At 46.1% G+C, this 14090-nt stretch overlaps 1 protein-coding gene and 1 long non-coding RNA gene across 2 annotated transcripts in view; one reads left to right on the forward strand and one right to left on the reverse strand.

The window, feature by feature from the left end:
* ptgfr (prostaglandin F receptor) overlaps positions 1-14090 on the forward strand; it is a 37960-nt gene that overhangs the window by 8965 nt on the left and 14905 nt on the right. The window contains exon 2 of the mRNA XM_033029052.1: positions 3630-4587. Within this exon, the coding sequence (XP_032884943.1) occupies positions 3799-4587 (789 nt within the window). The 5' untranslated portion in view covers positions 3630-3798. The remainder of the gene's footprint in view (positions 1-3629; positions 4588-14090) is intronic.
* Positions 7384-14090, reverse strand: part of LOC116978048 — a 28903-nt gene continuing 22196 nt past the window's right edge. Inside the window, exons 2-3 of the long non-coding RNA XR_004413361.1 lie at positions 10247-10249; positions 7384-7439 (exon numbers count right to left, since the gene is read on the reverse strand). This is a non-coding gene — a long non-coding RNA (uncharacterized LOC116978048). The remainder of the gene's footprint in view (positions 7440-10246; positions 10250-14090) is intronic.

The following is a 14090-nucleotide window of genomic DNA, read 5'->3' on the forward strand; positions in this document are numbered from 1 at the left end:
ACCTCCTGTTAGGAAATGAGACGGGTCAGGTGGCAGAGGTATGCGTTGGGGAACAGTTCTGGACCAGTGATCACAATACCATTAGTTTCAATATAATTATGGAGAGGGTCAGAACTGGACCTAGGGTTGAGATTTTTGATTGGAGAAAAGCTAACTTTGAGGAGATGCGAAAGGATTTAAAAGGCGTGAATTGGGACATTTTGTTTTATGGGAAAGATGTGGAAGAGAAATGGAGGACATTTAAAGGTGAAATTTTAAGAGTACAGAATCTTTATGTCCCTGTTTGGTTGAAAGGAAATTGTAAAAATTGGAAAGAGCCATGGTTTTCAAGGGAAATTGGACACTTTCCTTCGGAAAAAGAGAGATCTACAATAATTATAGGCAGCATGGATTAAATGAGGTGCTTGAGGAATATAAAGAATGTAAAAAGAATCTTAAGAAAGAAATTAGAAAAGCTAAAAGAAGATATGAGGTTGCTTTGTAAGGTGAAAGTAAATCCAAAGGGTTTCTACAGCTATATTAATAGCAAAAGGATAACGAGGGATAAAATTGGTCCATTAGAGAGTCAGAGTGGACAGCTATCTGCAGAGCCAAAAGAGATGGGGGAGATATTGAACAATTTCTTTTCTTCAGTATTCACCAAGGAGAAGGATATTGAATTATGTGAGGTAAGGGAAACAAGTAGAGTAGCTATGGAAACTATGAGATTTAAAGAAGAGGAAGTACTGACACTTTTGAAAAATATAAAAGTGGATAAGTCTCCAGGTCCGGACAGGATATTCCCTAGGACATTGAGGAAAGTTAGTGTAGAAATAGCAGGGGCTATGACAGAAATATTTCAAATGTCATTAGAAATGGGAATAGTGCCGGAGGATTGGCGTACTGCGCATGTTGTTCCATTGTTTAAAAAGGGATCTAAGAGTAAACCTAGCAATTATAGACCTGTTATTGACGTCAGTGGTGGGCAAATTAATGGAAAGGATACTTAGAGATAATATAAATAAGCATCTGGATAAACAGGGTCTGATTAGGAACAGTCAACATGGATTTGAACCTGGAAGGTCATGTTTGACTAATCTTCTTGAATTTTTTGAAGAGGTAACTCGGGAAATTGATGAGGGTAAAGCAGTGGATGTTGTATATATGGACTTCAGTAAGGCCTTTGACAAGGTTCCTCATGGAAGGTTGGTTAAGAAGGTTCAACTGTTGGGTATTAATGGTGGAGTAGCAAGATGGATTCAACAGTGGCTGAATGGGAGATGCCAGAGAGTAATGGTGGATGGCTGTTTGTCAGGTTGGAGGCCGGTGACTAGTGGGGTGCCACAGGGATCTGTGTTGGGTCCACTGTTGTTTGTCATGTACATCAATGATCTGGATGATGGTGTGGTAAATTGGATTAGTAAGTATGCAGATGATACTAAGACAGGTGGTGTTGTGGATAATGAAGTAGATTTTCAAAGTCTACAGAGAGATTTATGCCAGTTGGAAGAGTGGGCTGAAAGATGGCAGATGGAGTTTAATGCTGATAAGTGTGAGGTGCTACATCTTGGCAGGACAAATCAAAATAGGACGTACATGGTAAATGGTAGCTAATTGAGGAATGCAGTTGAACAGAGGGATCTGGGAATAACTGTGCACAGTTCCCTGAAGGTGGAATCTCATGTAGATAGGGTGGTAAATAAATCTTTTGGTGTGCTGGCCTTTATAAATCAGAGCATTGAGTATAGAAGTTGGGATGTAATGTTAAAATTGTACAAGGCATTGGTGAGGCCAATTCTGGAGTATGGTGTACAATTCTGGTCGCCTAATTTTAGGAAGGATGTCAACAAAATAGAGAGAGTGCAGAGGAGATTTACTAGAATGTTGCCTGGGTTTCAGCAACTAAGTTACAGAGAAAGGTTGAACAAGTTAGGTCTTTATTCTTTGGAGCGCAGAAGGTTAAGGGGGGACTTGATAGAGGTCTTTAAAATGATGAGAGGGATAGACAAAGTTGACGTGGATAAGCTTTTCACACTGAGAGTAGGGAAGATTCAATCAAGAGGACATGACTTGAGAATTAAGGGACAGAAGTTTAGGGGTAACATGAGGGGGAACTTCTTTACTCAGAGAGTGGCAGCTGTGTGGAATGAGCTTCCAGTGAAGGTGGTGGAGGCAGGTTCGATTTTATCATTTAAAAATAAATTGGATAGTTATATGGACGGGAAAGGAATGGAGGGTTATGGTCTGAGTGCAGGTAGATGGGACTAGGGGAGAATACGTGTTCGGCACGGACTAGAAGGGCCGAGATGACCTGTTTCCTTGCTGTAATTGTTATATGGTTATATGGTTATATAGTACACTGTAAACACTATAATAAATGAGGAAAAAAAGTTCAGTGTGTGTATATATCATATATATATATGTACACCTATACACACACACACACACACACACACACACACACACACACACACACACACACACACACACACACACACACACACACACACACACACACACACACACACACACACAGTCAGCCATAATAAAGCATTTATTCCTTCCAAACACAGTCGGACCTAATATAGCATTGCACTTTCAAGCACAGGCAGGGCAGCAGGCTAAACAACTCATGGCTTTGTCATTAAGGGCTACCAAATCATTTATTGCAAGTACATTGCAGACTCACGGTTCAGTTGATTCACAGCTTAGATTGAAAGTCGTGGCGTCTCCCTCGCGATCTTGCAGAGTGACTGACACGTCCAGGCATCTGGGGTTTTATAGACCTCCCCCCCCCCCCCCTCCCCCCGCCCCCCCCCCCCCGCCCCCCCCCCCGGAAGGGGCGTTACCTTCATCGCGGTGATTGTCAGGCGAGAGGACCAATCAGCTGATTGCAAGGTTTTTTAAACACTCATACCTTTTTCAATTTTAACCGATGGGAAAAATCCTCGGTGCTGGCTCTGCGGAGGAGGACTGTGAGTAAGGTGGCCAAAAAATCACAGCGAAACAGGGTAGCGTTTTTTCTACAATCAATATACAGCGCAGACAGGAAGTGCTCAAGATGAGACTTTTAGTTATATAGATATACATATATATATACATACATATCCATACACACACACATATATATACACCTACATACAAACAATAATAGTACATAAAGTCAAAAGTCTATGTAGTTCAGAGCGCATTTGGAGGTTGTAGTGTTCACCGGCTCTGACCTCAATAGTGACTACTCGAAGGTTATCTATTGTAGTCACTGCCTCAAAAAGGCAGCCAACATCATCAGAGACCCACACCATCCTGGCCACACACTCATTTCACCGTTGCCATCGGGAAGAAGGTACAGGAGCCTGAAATCTGTAACGTCCAGGTTTAAGGAACAGCTTATTCCCTACAGCCATCAGACTATTAAACATGACATCAAATAAGCTCTGAACAATAACAGCCTATTATTATTATTGCACTTTATCTGTTTATTTATTGTGTGTACATGGTCTATGGTCTATAGACACCCTGAACCTTTATCTCCTGCTACATACTCTGTTGTGCTGCAGCAAGTAAGAATTTCATTGTCCTATCTGGGACACATGACAATAAAACTCTCTTGACTGTTAATAGTGCTGAAGCTAACTTTGTATCACTTACAGATCTGTGAGCTGGGAACTTGCTACAGGATGGGATTTGACAAACTATCTTCAAGGGATCCTTTTTATCGGACATGATGCCGGCCAGAAACCTCGCCCATCCACGTTCTCCAGAGATACTGCCTGACCCGCTGAGTTACCCCCAGAGCTTTGTGCCCATCTCTGCTGGACAATGTCTGAAGCCAACATCAGCTCGACGGACTCCACCCCCAACACAACCAGTGATGACTGCACCAAATGCTTAGTGTCGGTCAAGGTCCCCATTATCTTCATGACCATCGGGATTGTATCCAACAGCATTGCCTTCGTCATTCTGGTGAAGGCTTACAAGAGGTTCAGGCAGAAGTGGAGAGCTTCCTTCCTGCTGTTTGCCAGCTCGCTGGTCTTCACGGATTGCTTGGGGCATGTCATCACCGGGGCAATAACGGTCAGCATCTACGCCCAGGGGAAGGACTGGGAGGAACTTGACCCTTACGGGTACCTCTGCTCCATACTGGGGACCTGCATGGTTTTCTTTGGGCTGGTTGCGTTGTTCCTGGGCAGCGTCATGGCGATCGAGAGATGCCTGGGCATCACGCAACCTTTCTTCCACTCCGTCAACATGAGGGCGCGCTGCGCCAAGATAATCCTGGGATCCATCTGGACGTTTGCCCTGTGCGTCGCCCTGCTGCCCATCCTGCACGTTGGAGAATACACCGTACAGTGCACCCAGACCTGGTGCTTTTTAAAGACCCAGAACGTCACCCTGGCCAAAGAGAGAGCGATTCTGCTCCTCTTCTCATTCCTGGGTTTGGGCGCCCTGGGCATCTCCTTGATATGCAACACCGTCAGTGGCGTGACTTTGCTGAGGACACGTTTCAAGAACAAACCCCATCGCAGGGGAAAGTCCCAGCATGTGGAGATGTTGGTCCAGCTAGTCACCGTCATGTGTGTCTCCTGCATCTGCTGGGGACCATTCCTGGTAAGACATCCTCTGCTTTTAACTTCAGCAGTGTTTAATTGCCAATTAATTGTCATCGAAGCCTACTGAGTATTGACTGGCCTAGATAGCGTGGATGTGGATGGGGATGCTTCCACTAATTTGGTTTAGTTTAGTTCCTTTTTCTCCAGGAAAAGGCAGGTAAAAAAGATTATACTTGAAAGCCTTGATGCTTTTAAATTAAAAAAAGGAATAAGAAGAATATTTCTCAGATCTCATGGTGGAAGGTTGACCATCACGATCCCAATATTACAAGAATGTGATTGTCTGTACAGAAGTAAGCCTATAAAACTCATAAACAATGTGCTAGAGGTATATGTGTTATACGAAGATGGACACAAAATGCTGGAGTAACTCAGTGGGACAGGCAGCATCTCTGGAGAGAAGGAATGGGTGATGTTTTGGGTCGAGACCCTTCTTCAGACTATATAATGCTGGTAATGTGAAGCATGCAGAATCAATCCAAAGGGGTTATACCTGGATAGAAGGAAATAGATACATCTTTCAAATACAATAGAAATCAGTGAACATAATGTTCCTGCGATATTAAGCTCAAATTAATTTTGTTTTATCATTTGGTAACTCAGAGATGGAACTATTGATGAGAAGAATTTTTCTATATTTCATTTTCATTTTCATTTTCATTTTCATTTTCAGTTGAGTTGAGTTGAGTTGAGTTGAGTTGAGTTGAGTTGAGTTGAGTTGAGTTTAGTTCAGTTCAGTTCAGTCCAGTTTAGTTTAGTTTAGTTTAGTTTAGTTTAGTTTAGTTTAGTTTAGTTTAGTTTATCGTCATGTGTGCTGAGGTACAGGTAAAAGCTTTCTGTTGCATGCATGCTATCCAGTCAAAGAAAAGACTGTACATGAATACAAACAAGCCATCGACAATGTACAGGTAAAGGATAAAGGGTACAACATTCAGTGCAAGATATCACATTAAAGTTAGTTCAAAGGTCTTCAATTAGGTAAATAGGAGGTCATTTTGTTGCGTGCTATCCAGTTAGTGGAAAGACTATACATGATTACAATCGAGCTGTCCACATTGTACAGATACATGATAAAGGGAATAATATTTAGTGCAAGATTCAGTCCAGTAAAGTCCGATTTAAGATAGTCCAAGGGTCTTCAATGAGGTAGATGGGAAGAAAGGTAGATTTTGTTGCCTGCTATCCAGTTAATGGAAAGACTACAGGAATGATTACAATCTAGCCATCCACATTGTACAGAGACATGATAAAGGGAATAGTATTTAGTGCAAGATTCAGTCCAGTAAAGTCCGATTTAAGATAGTTCAAGGGTCTTCAATGAGGTAGATGGTAGCTTTGGACTGCTCTCTAGTTGTTGGTAGGATGGTTCAGTTGCCTGGTAAGTACTTGGAAGAAATTGAATGTGAATCTGCAGGTGTGCGTTTTTACACTTCTGTACCTGTTGCCTGAGAGTCTAGGACCAGAGGGCACAGCCATAAAATAAAAGAGCATACCTTTGGAATGGAGATGCGGAGGAATTTCTTTAACTAGAGGGTGGTGAATCTGTGGAATTTGTTGCCTCAGACAGACTGTTAATAGTTCGTAAGTCATAGGAGCAGGATTAGGCCATTCAGCCCATCGAGTCTACTCTGCCATTCAATCACGACTGGTCTATCTTTCCCTCTCAACCACATTCTTCAGCCTTCTCCCCATGACCTTTGAGCTTTATACTTGCAGCAAGATGTTGGGTATTTGTAAAGCGATTGATAGATTCTTAATTAGTACGGGTGTCAGGGGAGTTACTGGGAGAAGGCAGGAGAATGGGGTAGATCAACCATGATCGAATGGCAGAGCAGACTCAATGGGCTGAATGCCCTAAAGGGCCTGTCCCACGGGCATGCAACCTGCATGCGGCAAGCGCGACCTAAAGTGCCGGTCCCACCAGCATGCGACCTGCATGCGGCAAACACAACCTAACGTGGTCGCTTGAGCCGTACTGCATGCGGCAAGCGCGACCAAACCAGAAGCGGGAGCCGCGCGGATGTCGAGTGAGTGACGCATGGCGTCGAGGCGGCTGCGGGCCGGCATGCCGTTGCCGCGCGGAATTTTTGAACACGGTCAGTATTTCGGAGCCCCGCGCGATGTCGGGACCAGCTCCGCACAACTCCATACTGCTCCGGCGATTGATGTGGGACCGGCCCCGCGAGGCCGTACGGCTCAAGCGACCACGTTAGGTCGCGCTTGCCGCATGGAGTCGCATGCTGGTGGGACAAGCCCTTTAGGTCGCGCTTGCCGCATGCAGGTCGCATGCCCGTGGGACAGGCCCTTTATTCTACTGTGGACAACAGAATTATGACATCATCACATGCAGTAGCGTAACAGGTCTGTAAATACAATCCACGTAGAAAACATATAATTAACCAAAAATAAAGCAATACATTTATAACCTCGAGTCAGAAGGTCATAAGGTCATAAGGTCATAAGGCCATAAGTGATAGGTGTAGAATCATGCCGTTCGGCCCATCAAATCTACTCCGCCATTCAATAGACAATAGACAATAGGTGCAGGAGTAGGCCATTCGGCCCTTCGAGCCAGCACTGCCATTCAATGTGATCATGGCTGATCATCCCCAATCAGTACTCCGTTCCTGCCCCATATCCCCTGACTCCGCTATCTTTAAGAGCCCTATCTAGCTCTCTCTTGAAAGCATCCAGAGAACCGGCCTCCACTGCCCTCTGAGGCAGAGAATTCCACAGAATGCATGGCTGATCTATCTCACCCTCCTAACCCCATTCTCCTGCCTTCTCCCCATAATCCCAGATGCCCCGTATTAATCAAGAATCTATCTATCTCCGCCTGAAATATATCCACTTGGCCTCCACAGCCGCCTGTGGCAAAGAATTCCACAGATTCACCACCCTCTGACTAAAGAAATTCCTCCTTATCTCCTTCCTAAAAGAACGTCCTTTAATTCTGGTGGGAGACACAAAATGCTGGAGTAACTCTGCGGGACAGGCAGCATCTCTGGAGAGAAGGAATGGGTGACGTTTTGGGTCGCGACCCTTCTTCAGACTGATGTCAGGGGAGAGGGGGACAGAGATAGAATGTAGTCGGAGACAGTAAGACTGGGGGGAGAACTGGGCTGGGGGAGGGGGTGGAGAGGGAGGGAAAGCAAGGGCTATCTGAAGTTAGAGATGTCAATGTTCATACCGCTGGGGTGTAAACTACCCAAGTGAAATATGAGGTGCTGTTCCTCCATTTTGTTTACCACTGGTGGCCAGGATCTGATGGCTGGTAGGAAGCAGCTGTTCTTAAACCTAGAGATCACGGTTCTCCGACTCCTGTAGGTTATTCCTAATGTTAGCAGCGAGATGAGAGCGTGGCCAGGGTGTTGTTGCTCTTTCGTTTTAGCTTTTATTTTAGTTTTAGAGAGACCAGCGATCCCCGCACACTAACACTATCCTGCACACACTAGGGACAATTTGCAATTATATCAATTTGAACATAGTCCATAGATCTGCTGCCTCACAGCGCCAGGTTCGATCCTGACCACGAGTGCCGTCTGTACGGAGTATGTACGTTCTCCCCGTGACCTGCGCGGGTTTTCTCCGGGAGCTCCGGTTTCCTCCCACACTCCGAAGACGTGCGGGTTTGTAGGTTAATTGGCTTCTGTAAATTGTCGCCCCCCCCCCCCAATGTGTAGGATGTGTACAAAATCGTGAGAGGAATAGATCGGGTAAACACACACAGAGTTACTTGCCCAGTGGAGGGGAAATCGAGCACCAGAGCACGGCAGACGTTTTATGGTGAGGGGGAGGAAAATATTTAAGAGCCTGTCCCACTGTACGAGGTAATGCAAGAGCTCTCCCGAGTTTTAAAAAAATCAAACTCGTGGTAAGCACGTAGCATGTACGTAGCGGGTACGTCGGAGCTCGGGGACGCCTCTTAGCGGCTCGTAACGCTAACGGCAGGTACTCGGGAAACGCGGTAAGCTCGTGAAGACTCGTGAAGATTTTTCAACATGTTGAAAAATGTCCACGAGAGCCCCGAGTACCTACGAGCGGCTACTACCGTAATTCTCCGAGTTCGAATCAGGGGAAACTCGGGAGAACTCTTGAATTAGCTTGTGCAGTGGGACAGGCCCTTTAACAGGAACCTGAGGACTAAAGCACTTGTTTGAGAAAGTCTCCGTCGTTCTGTGAGATGTTCTTTGTGTCTCTTCCTACCTGTTGCGCAATTAAGAGGGCAACTGGGCCCCACGTGAAAGCCAGATTCAGGCTGCAGGTGAATCACAAAATTCTCTCCATCAGAGGGATACAAGCCAGATATGGTCAAATGGGACTAACATAGATGGGTATCTTGGTCAGCGTGGCCGAATTGGGGTGAAGGGCGTAATTTAGTTTGACTTAGTTCCGTTGAGAGATACCAGCATTGTAACACGCCCTTCAGCCCACCGAGCTTGTGCCGACCAGCGACCCCCCCCCCCTCCGTACACTAGTTCTATCCTACACACGCTAGGGGCAATTTACAGAAGCCAATTAACCTGCAGTTCTACACATCTTTGGAATGTGGGAGGAAACCGGAGCACCCGGAGAAAACCCACGCAGGTCATGGGGGAGAACGTGCATACAGCACCCGCAGTCAGGATCGAACCCGGGTCTCTGGCGCTGTGAGGCAGCAACTCTACCGCTGCGCCACTGTGCCGCTCCCGAATACCGAATTGAGAAATGTCATCTCGGTTCTTTGCTGTTCCTGCTCCTATATTATTGTTTTTTTCTTTTCTTAATGCTGACTCCTTATATTGACGCTTGGCAGGAGAGTGCACATCTAGGAAAACTCGTAAACAGCCTCGAGGAGACCCGGAGGAATAACGTTGCATGTTACAATGAGATCACTTCTGAATCAGTCGGCAAGAGGCCCATAAATCCCATCTTAGTCACTCAGAGTTTACTGAACAGTACATTCATAGTCTTGTAGATGCAACTATAATGCACCGTGTTTGGTTGGGGGGGGGGGGGGGGGGGGGAGGGGGCATCAAAAAAACATTTTTTAATCACAATTGCCAAATAACATATTATAAATCTGCTTGGCAACTCGAACGCCCAGGAATGACGAATGGGTACTGACCTCCCCACCATCGAAGGGATCTACAGGAGTCGCTGCCTCAAAAAAGCAGACCCGCACCCCTCTGGGCACCCTCACATTTCACCATCTTCATTGGGAAGAAGGTACAAGAGCCTGACAAACTGTAACAATAGACAATAGACAATAGGTGCAGGAGTAGGTCATTCGGACCTTCGAGCCAGCACCGCCATTCAATGTGATCATGGCTGATCATCCCCAATCAGTACCCCGTTCCTGCCTTCTCCCCATATCCCCTGACTCCGCTATTTTTAAGAGCCCTATCTAGCTCTCTCTTGAAAGCATCCAGAGAACCTGCCTCCACCGCCCTCTGACGTGCCACAGAATCACAATTTGTCGCCACAGAAGGCTGTGGAGGCCAAGTCAATGGATATTGTTTAAAATGGAGATTGATAGATTCTGGATTAGTACAGGCGTCAGGGGACCAGTCAATCCCACCTCCTCCATCAGATCGTCACAGAGACACCACGATGTGTGCGCCTCAAGTCACGGCGCAACTTGGCCACGCAAGCCCAAGAGCTGCTCTGCACAACACCGGCTGACACTTATAAGGCCACCTGGGTCAAGACGAGATGGAGAGACCAGTGAAAGTCAGCGGAACCATCTAGGCTACACCATTACATCGATGACCCCATGGACGTCCCTGGCCAGGACCTCCCCCGAAAGCAGTGGACAACCCTCAACCGCTTGAGGACGGGCGTCGGACGCTATGGCGTAGCGATGAAGAGGTGGGGCCTCGTGGACAGCGAGCGCCTCCTGCGAGTGTGGGGACCCAACACAGACAGTGGAGCACATCGTCACCAGTTGCCTCAAACACCGGCCACCCAATGGTGAACGAGGTCTGAATGACCTGGACGATGACACGTTGGCCTGGCTCGCCTCAACGGAGCTGCAGGTCTAAAAGACATACGACAGAAGAAGAAGGGGTTATGGGGAGAAGTCAAGAGAATGGGTTTGAGAGGAAGAGATAGATTAGCCATGATTGAATGGCGGAGTAGACTTGATGGGCCGAATGGTCTAATTTTGCTCCTATCACATATGAATGTCTAGGTTTAGGAGCAGTTTCTTCCCGACAACCATAACACCACAAACCTTCAAGGAGGCTCGGAACTATATAGATTTGCGGACATTATTTTTGACTGCACTATTCTTATCTATTTATTTGTCTATTTTTTTTATGTATGTATTTATATACAGAACTTAAAAAACATGTATTCTGGGTTTTACAGAGTACTGTGCTTACATATCAATCGCGCTGCTGCTCGTTAAAATTAAATTGTCCTGTTTCGTGACATTTGGCAATAAAACATTTCATTTCGTCATAAGTGATAGGAGCAGAATTAGGCCATTTGGCCCATCAAGTCTACTCTGCCATTCAATCATGGCTGATCTATCTCTCCCTCCTAACCCCATTCTCCTGCCTTCTCCCCATAACCTCTAGCACCCGCACTAATCAAGAATCTATCTGTCTCTGCCTTTTAAATATCAATTGACGACCTCCACAGCCCTCTGTGGAAAAGAGTTCCACCGATTCACCACCCTCTGACTAAAGAAATTCCTCCTCAACACCTTGTAAAAGGAACGCCCTTTAATTCTGAGGCTATGGCCTCTAGTCCTGGACTCTCCCACTAGTGGAAACATTCCACATCCACTCTATCCAAGCCTTTCATTATTCGGTATGTTTCAATGAGGTCCCCCCCTCATTCTTCTAAACTCCAGCGAGTACAGGCCCAGTGCCGTCAGACGCTCATCATAGGTTAACCCACTCACAAACCTCCTCTGGACCCTTCCCGGAGCCAGCACGTCTGTCCTTCCTTGACTCTCGAACCTTGGAAATGCAACCTCGTCATTTTACGGAGCCAATCTGTTCCGTGAAAGATAGATAATGTTCAGCAAAAAAGGAAGGTCGGATTTACGAATGGGAAATCCTGCTTGACTAATCTTCTGGAATTTTTTGAGGATGTAACTAGGAAAATGGACAAGGGAGAGCCAGTGGATGTAGTGTGCTTGGACTTTCAGAAAGCATTTGATAAGGTCCCACATAGGAGATCAGTGGGTAGAATTAAAGCACATGGTATTGGGGGTAGGGTACTGACATGGATAGAAAATTGGTTGGCAGACAGGAAACAAAGAGTTGGGATTAACGGGTCCCTTTCAGAATGGCTGGCAGTGACTATTGGGGTACCGCAGGGCTCGGTGCTGGGACCGCAGCTATTTACAATATACATCAATGATTTAGATGACGGGATTAAAAGTAACATTAGCAAATTTGCAGATAACACAAAGCTGGGTGGCAGTGTGAACTGTGTGGAGGATGCTATGAGGATGCAGGGTGACTTGGACAGGTTGGGTGAGTGGGCAGATGCATGGCAGATGCAGTTTAATGTGGATAAATGTGAGGTTATCCACTTTGGTGGCAAAAACAGGAAGGCAGGTTATTATCTGAATGGTGTCAAGTTGTGAAAAGGGGAAGTACAACGAGATCTGGGGGTCCTTGTTCAACAGTCACTGAAAGTAAGCATGCAGGTACAGCAGGCAGTGAAGAAAGCGAATGGCATGTTGGCCTTCACACCAAGAGGAGTTGAGTATAGGAGCAAAGAGGTCCTTCTGCAGTTGTACAGGGCACTAGTGAGACCACACCTGGAGTATTGTGTGCAGTTTTGGTCCCCTAATTTGAGGAAGGACATTCTTGCTATTGAGGGAGTGCAACGTAAGTTTACAAGGTTAATTCCCGGGATGGCGGGACTGTCATATGCTGAGAGAATGGAGCGGCTGGGCTTGTATGCTCTGGAATTTAGAAGGATGAGAGGGTATCTTATTGAAACATGTAAGATTGTTAAGGATTTGGACATGCTAGAGGCAGGAAACATGTTCCCGATGTTGGGGGAGTCCAGAACCACAGGGGCCACAGTTTACGAATAAGGGGTAAGCAATTTAGAACAGAGATGAGGAAAAACCTTTTCACACAGAGGGCTGCGAATCTGTGGAATTCTTTGCCACAGAGGAAGTGGAGGCCAATTCTCTGGATGTTTTCAAGGGAGAGTTAGATAGAGCTCTTAAAGATAGCGGAGTCAAGGGATATGGGGAGAAGGCAGGAACAGGGTACTGATTGTGGATGATCAGCCATGATCATATTGAATGGCGGTGCTGGCTCGATGGGCCGAATGGCCTACTCCTGCACCTATTGGTTATTGTCTCTTGTCATCCACAACTCTCTGCAATTCCTTGCGTTATTGTCCAGTGCACTACTAATACAATCCAAAACAGCTGTATTTAAATTCTGTCCTCTTAAAAAATAAGCTACCATCAATATGGGCCACGACCCAAAACGTCACCCATTCCTTCTCGCCAGAGATGCTGCCTGTCCCGCTGAGTTACTCCAGCATTTTGTGCCCATCTTCGGTGTAAACCAGCATCTGCAGTTCCTTCCTACATAGTATGAAACTATTGTCGTTTTGGTCACCGTGTTACAGGAAAGATGTTGTCAAGCTGGCAAGAGTGATGGGAAGATTTGCGAGGATGTAGCCAGGACTCGAGGGTCTGAGCTACAGGGAGAGGCTGGACAGGCTGGGACTCTATTCCTTGGAGCGCTGGAGGATGAGGGGTGATCTTATAGAGGTGTACAAAATCATGAGATGAATAAATCGGGTAGACGCACAGAGTCTCTTGCCCAGAGTAGGCGAATCGAGGACCTGAGGACATAGTTTCAAGGTGAGCAGGGAAAGATTTAATAGGAACCAGAGGGGTAACTTTTTTTACACAAAGGGTGGTGGGTGTATGGAATGAGCTGCCGGAGGAGGTAGTTGAGGCAGGGCCTATCGCAACGTTTAAGAAACAGTTAGACAGGTACATTAACTTACAAAATTCTTAAGGGGTTGGACAGACTAGATGCAGGTAGATTGTTCCCGATGTTGGGGAAGTCCAGCACAAGGGGTCACAGCTTTAGGATAGAGGGAAAATCCTTTAGGACCGAGATGAGAAAAACATTTTTCACACAGAGAGTGGTGAATCTGTGGAATTCTCTGCCACAGAAGGTAGTTGAGGCCAGTTCATTGGCTGTATTTAAGTGGGAGTTAGATGTGGCCTTTGTGGCTAAAGGGATCAGGGGGTATGGAGAGAAGGCAGGTACGGGATACTGAGTTGGATGATCAGCCATGATCATATTGAATGGCGTTGCAGGCTCGAAGGGCCGAATGGCCTACTCCTGCACCTATTTTCTATGTTTCTACGAATAGAATGGGTTTAGAGGGAAATGGACCAAACCTAGGCAGGTAGGATTAATGTGGATGTGGCATGTTGATCAGCGTGAGCAGCCTAGACCCTTCTTCAGACCTGAAGAAGGGTTTTGACCCGTAACTTTGCCTACTTCCTTCGCTCCA

This window comes from Amblyraja radiata, chromosome 10, assembly GCF_010909765.2.
Source record: "Amblyraja radiata isolate CabotCenter1 chromosome 10, sAmbRad1.1.pri, whole genome shotgun sequence".
NCBI lineage: Eukaryota > Metazoa > Chordata > Chondrichthyes > Rajiformes > Rajidae > Amblyraja > Amblyraja radiata.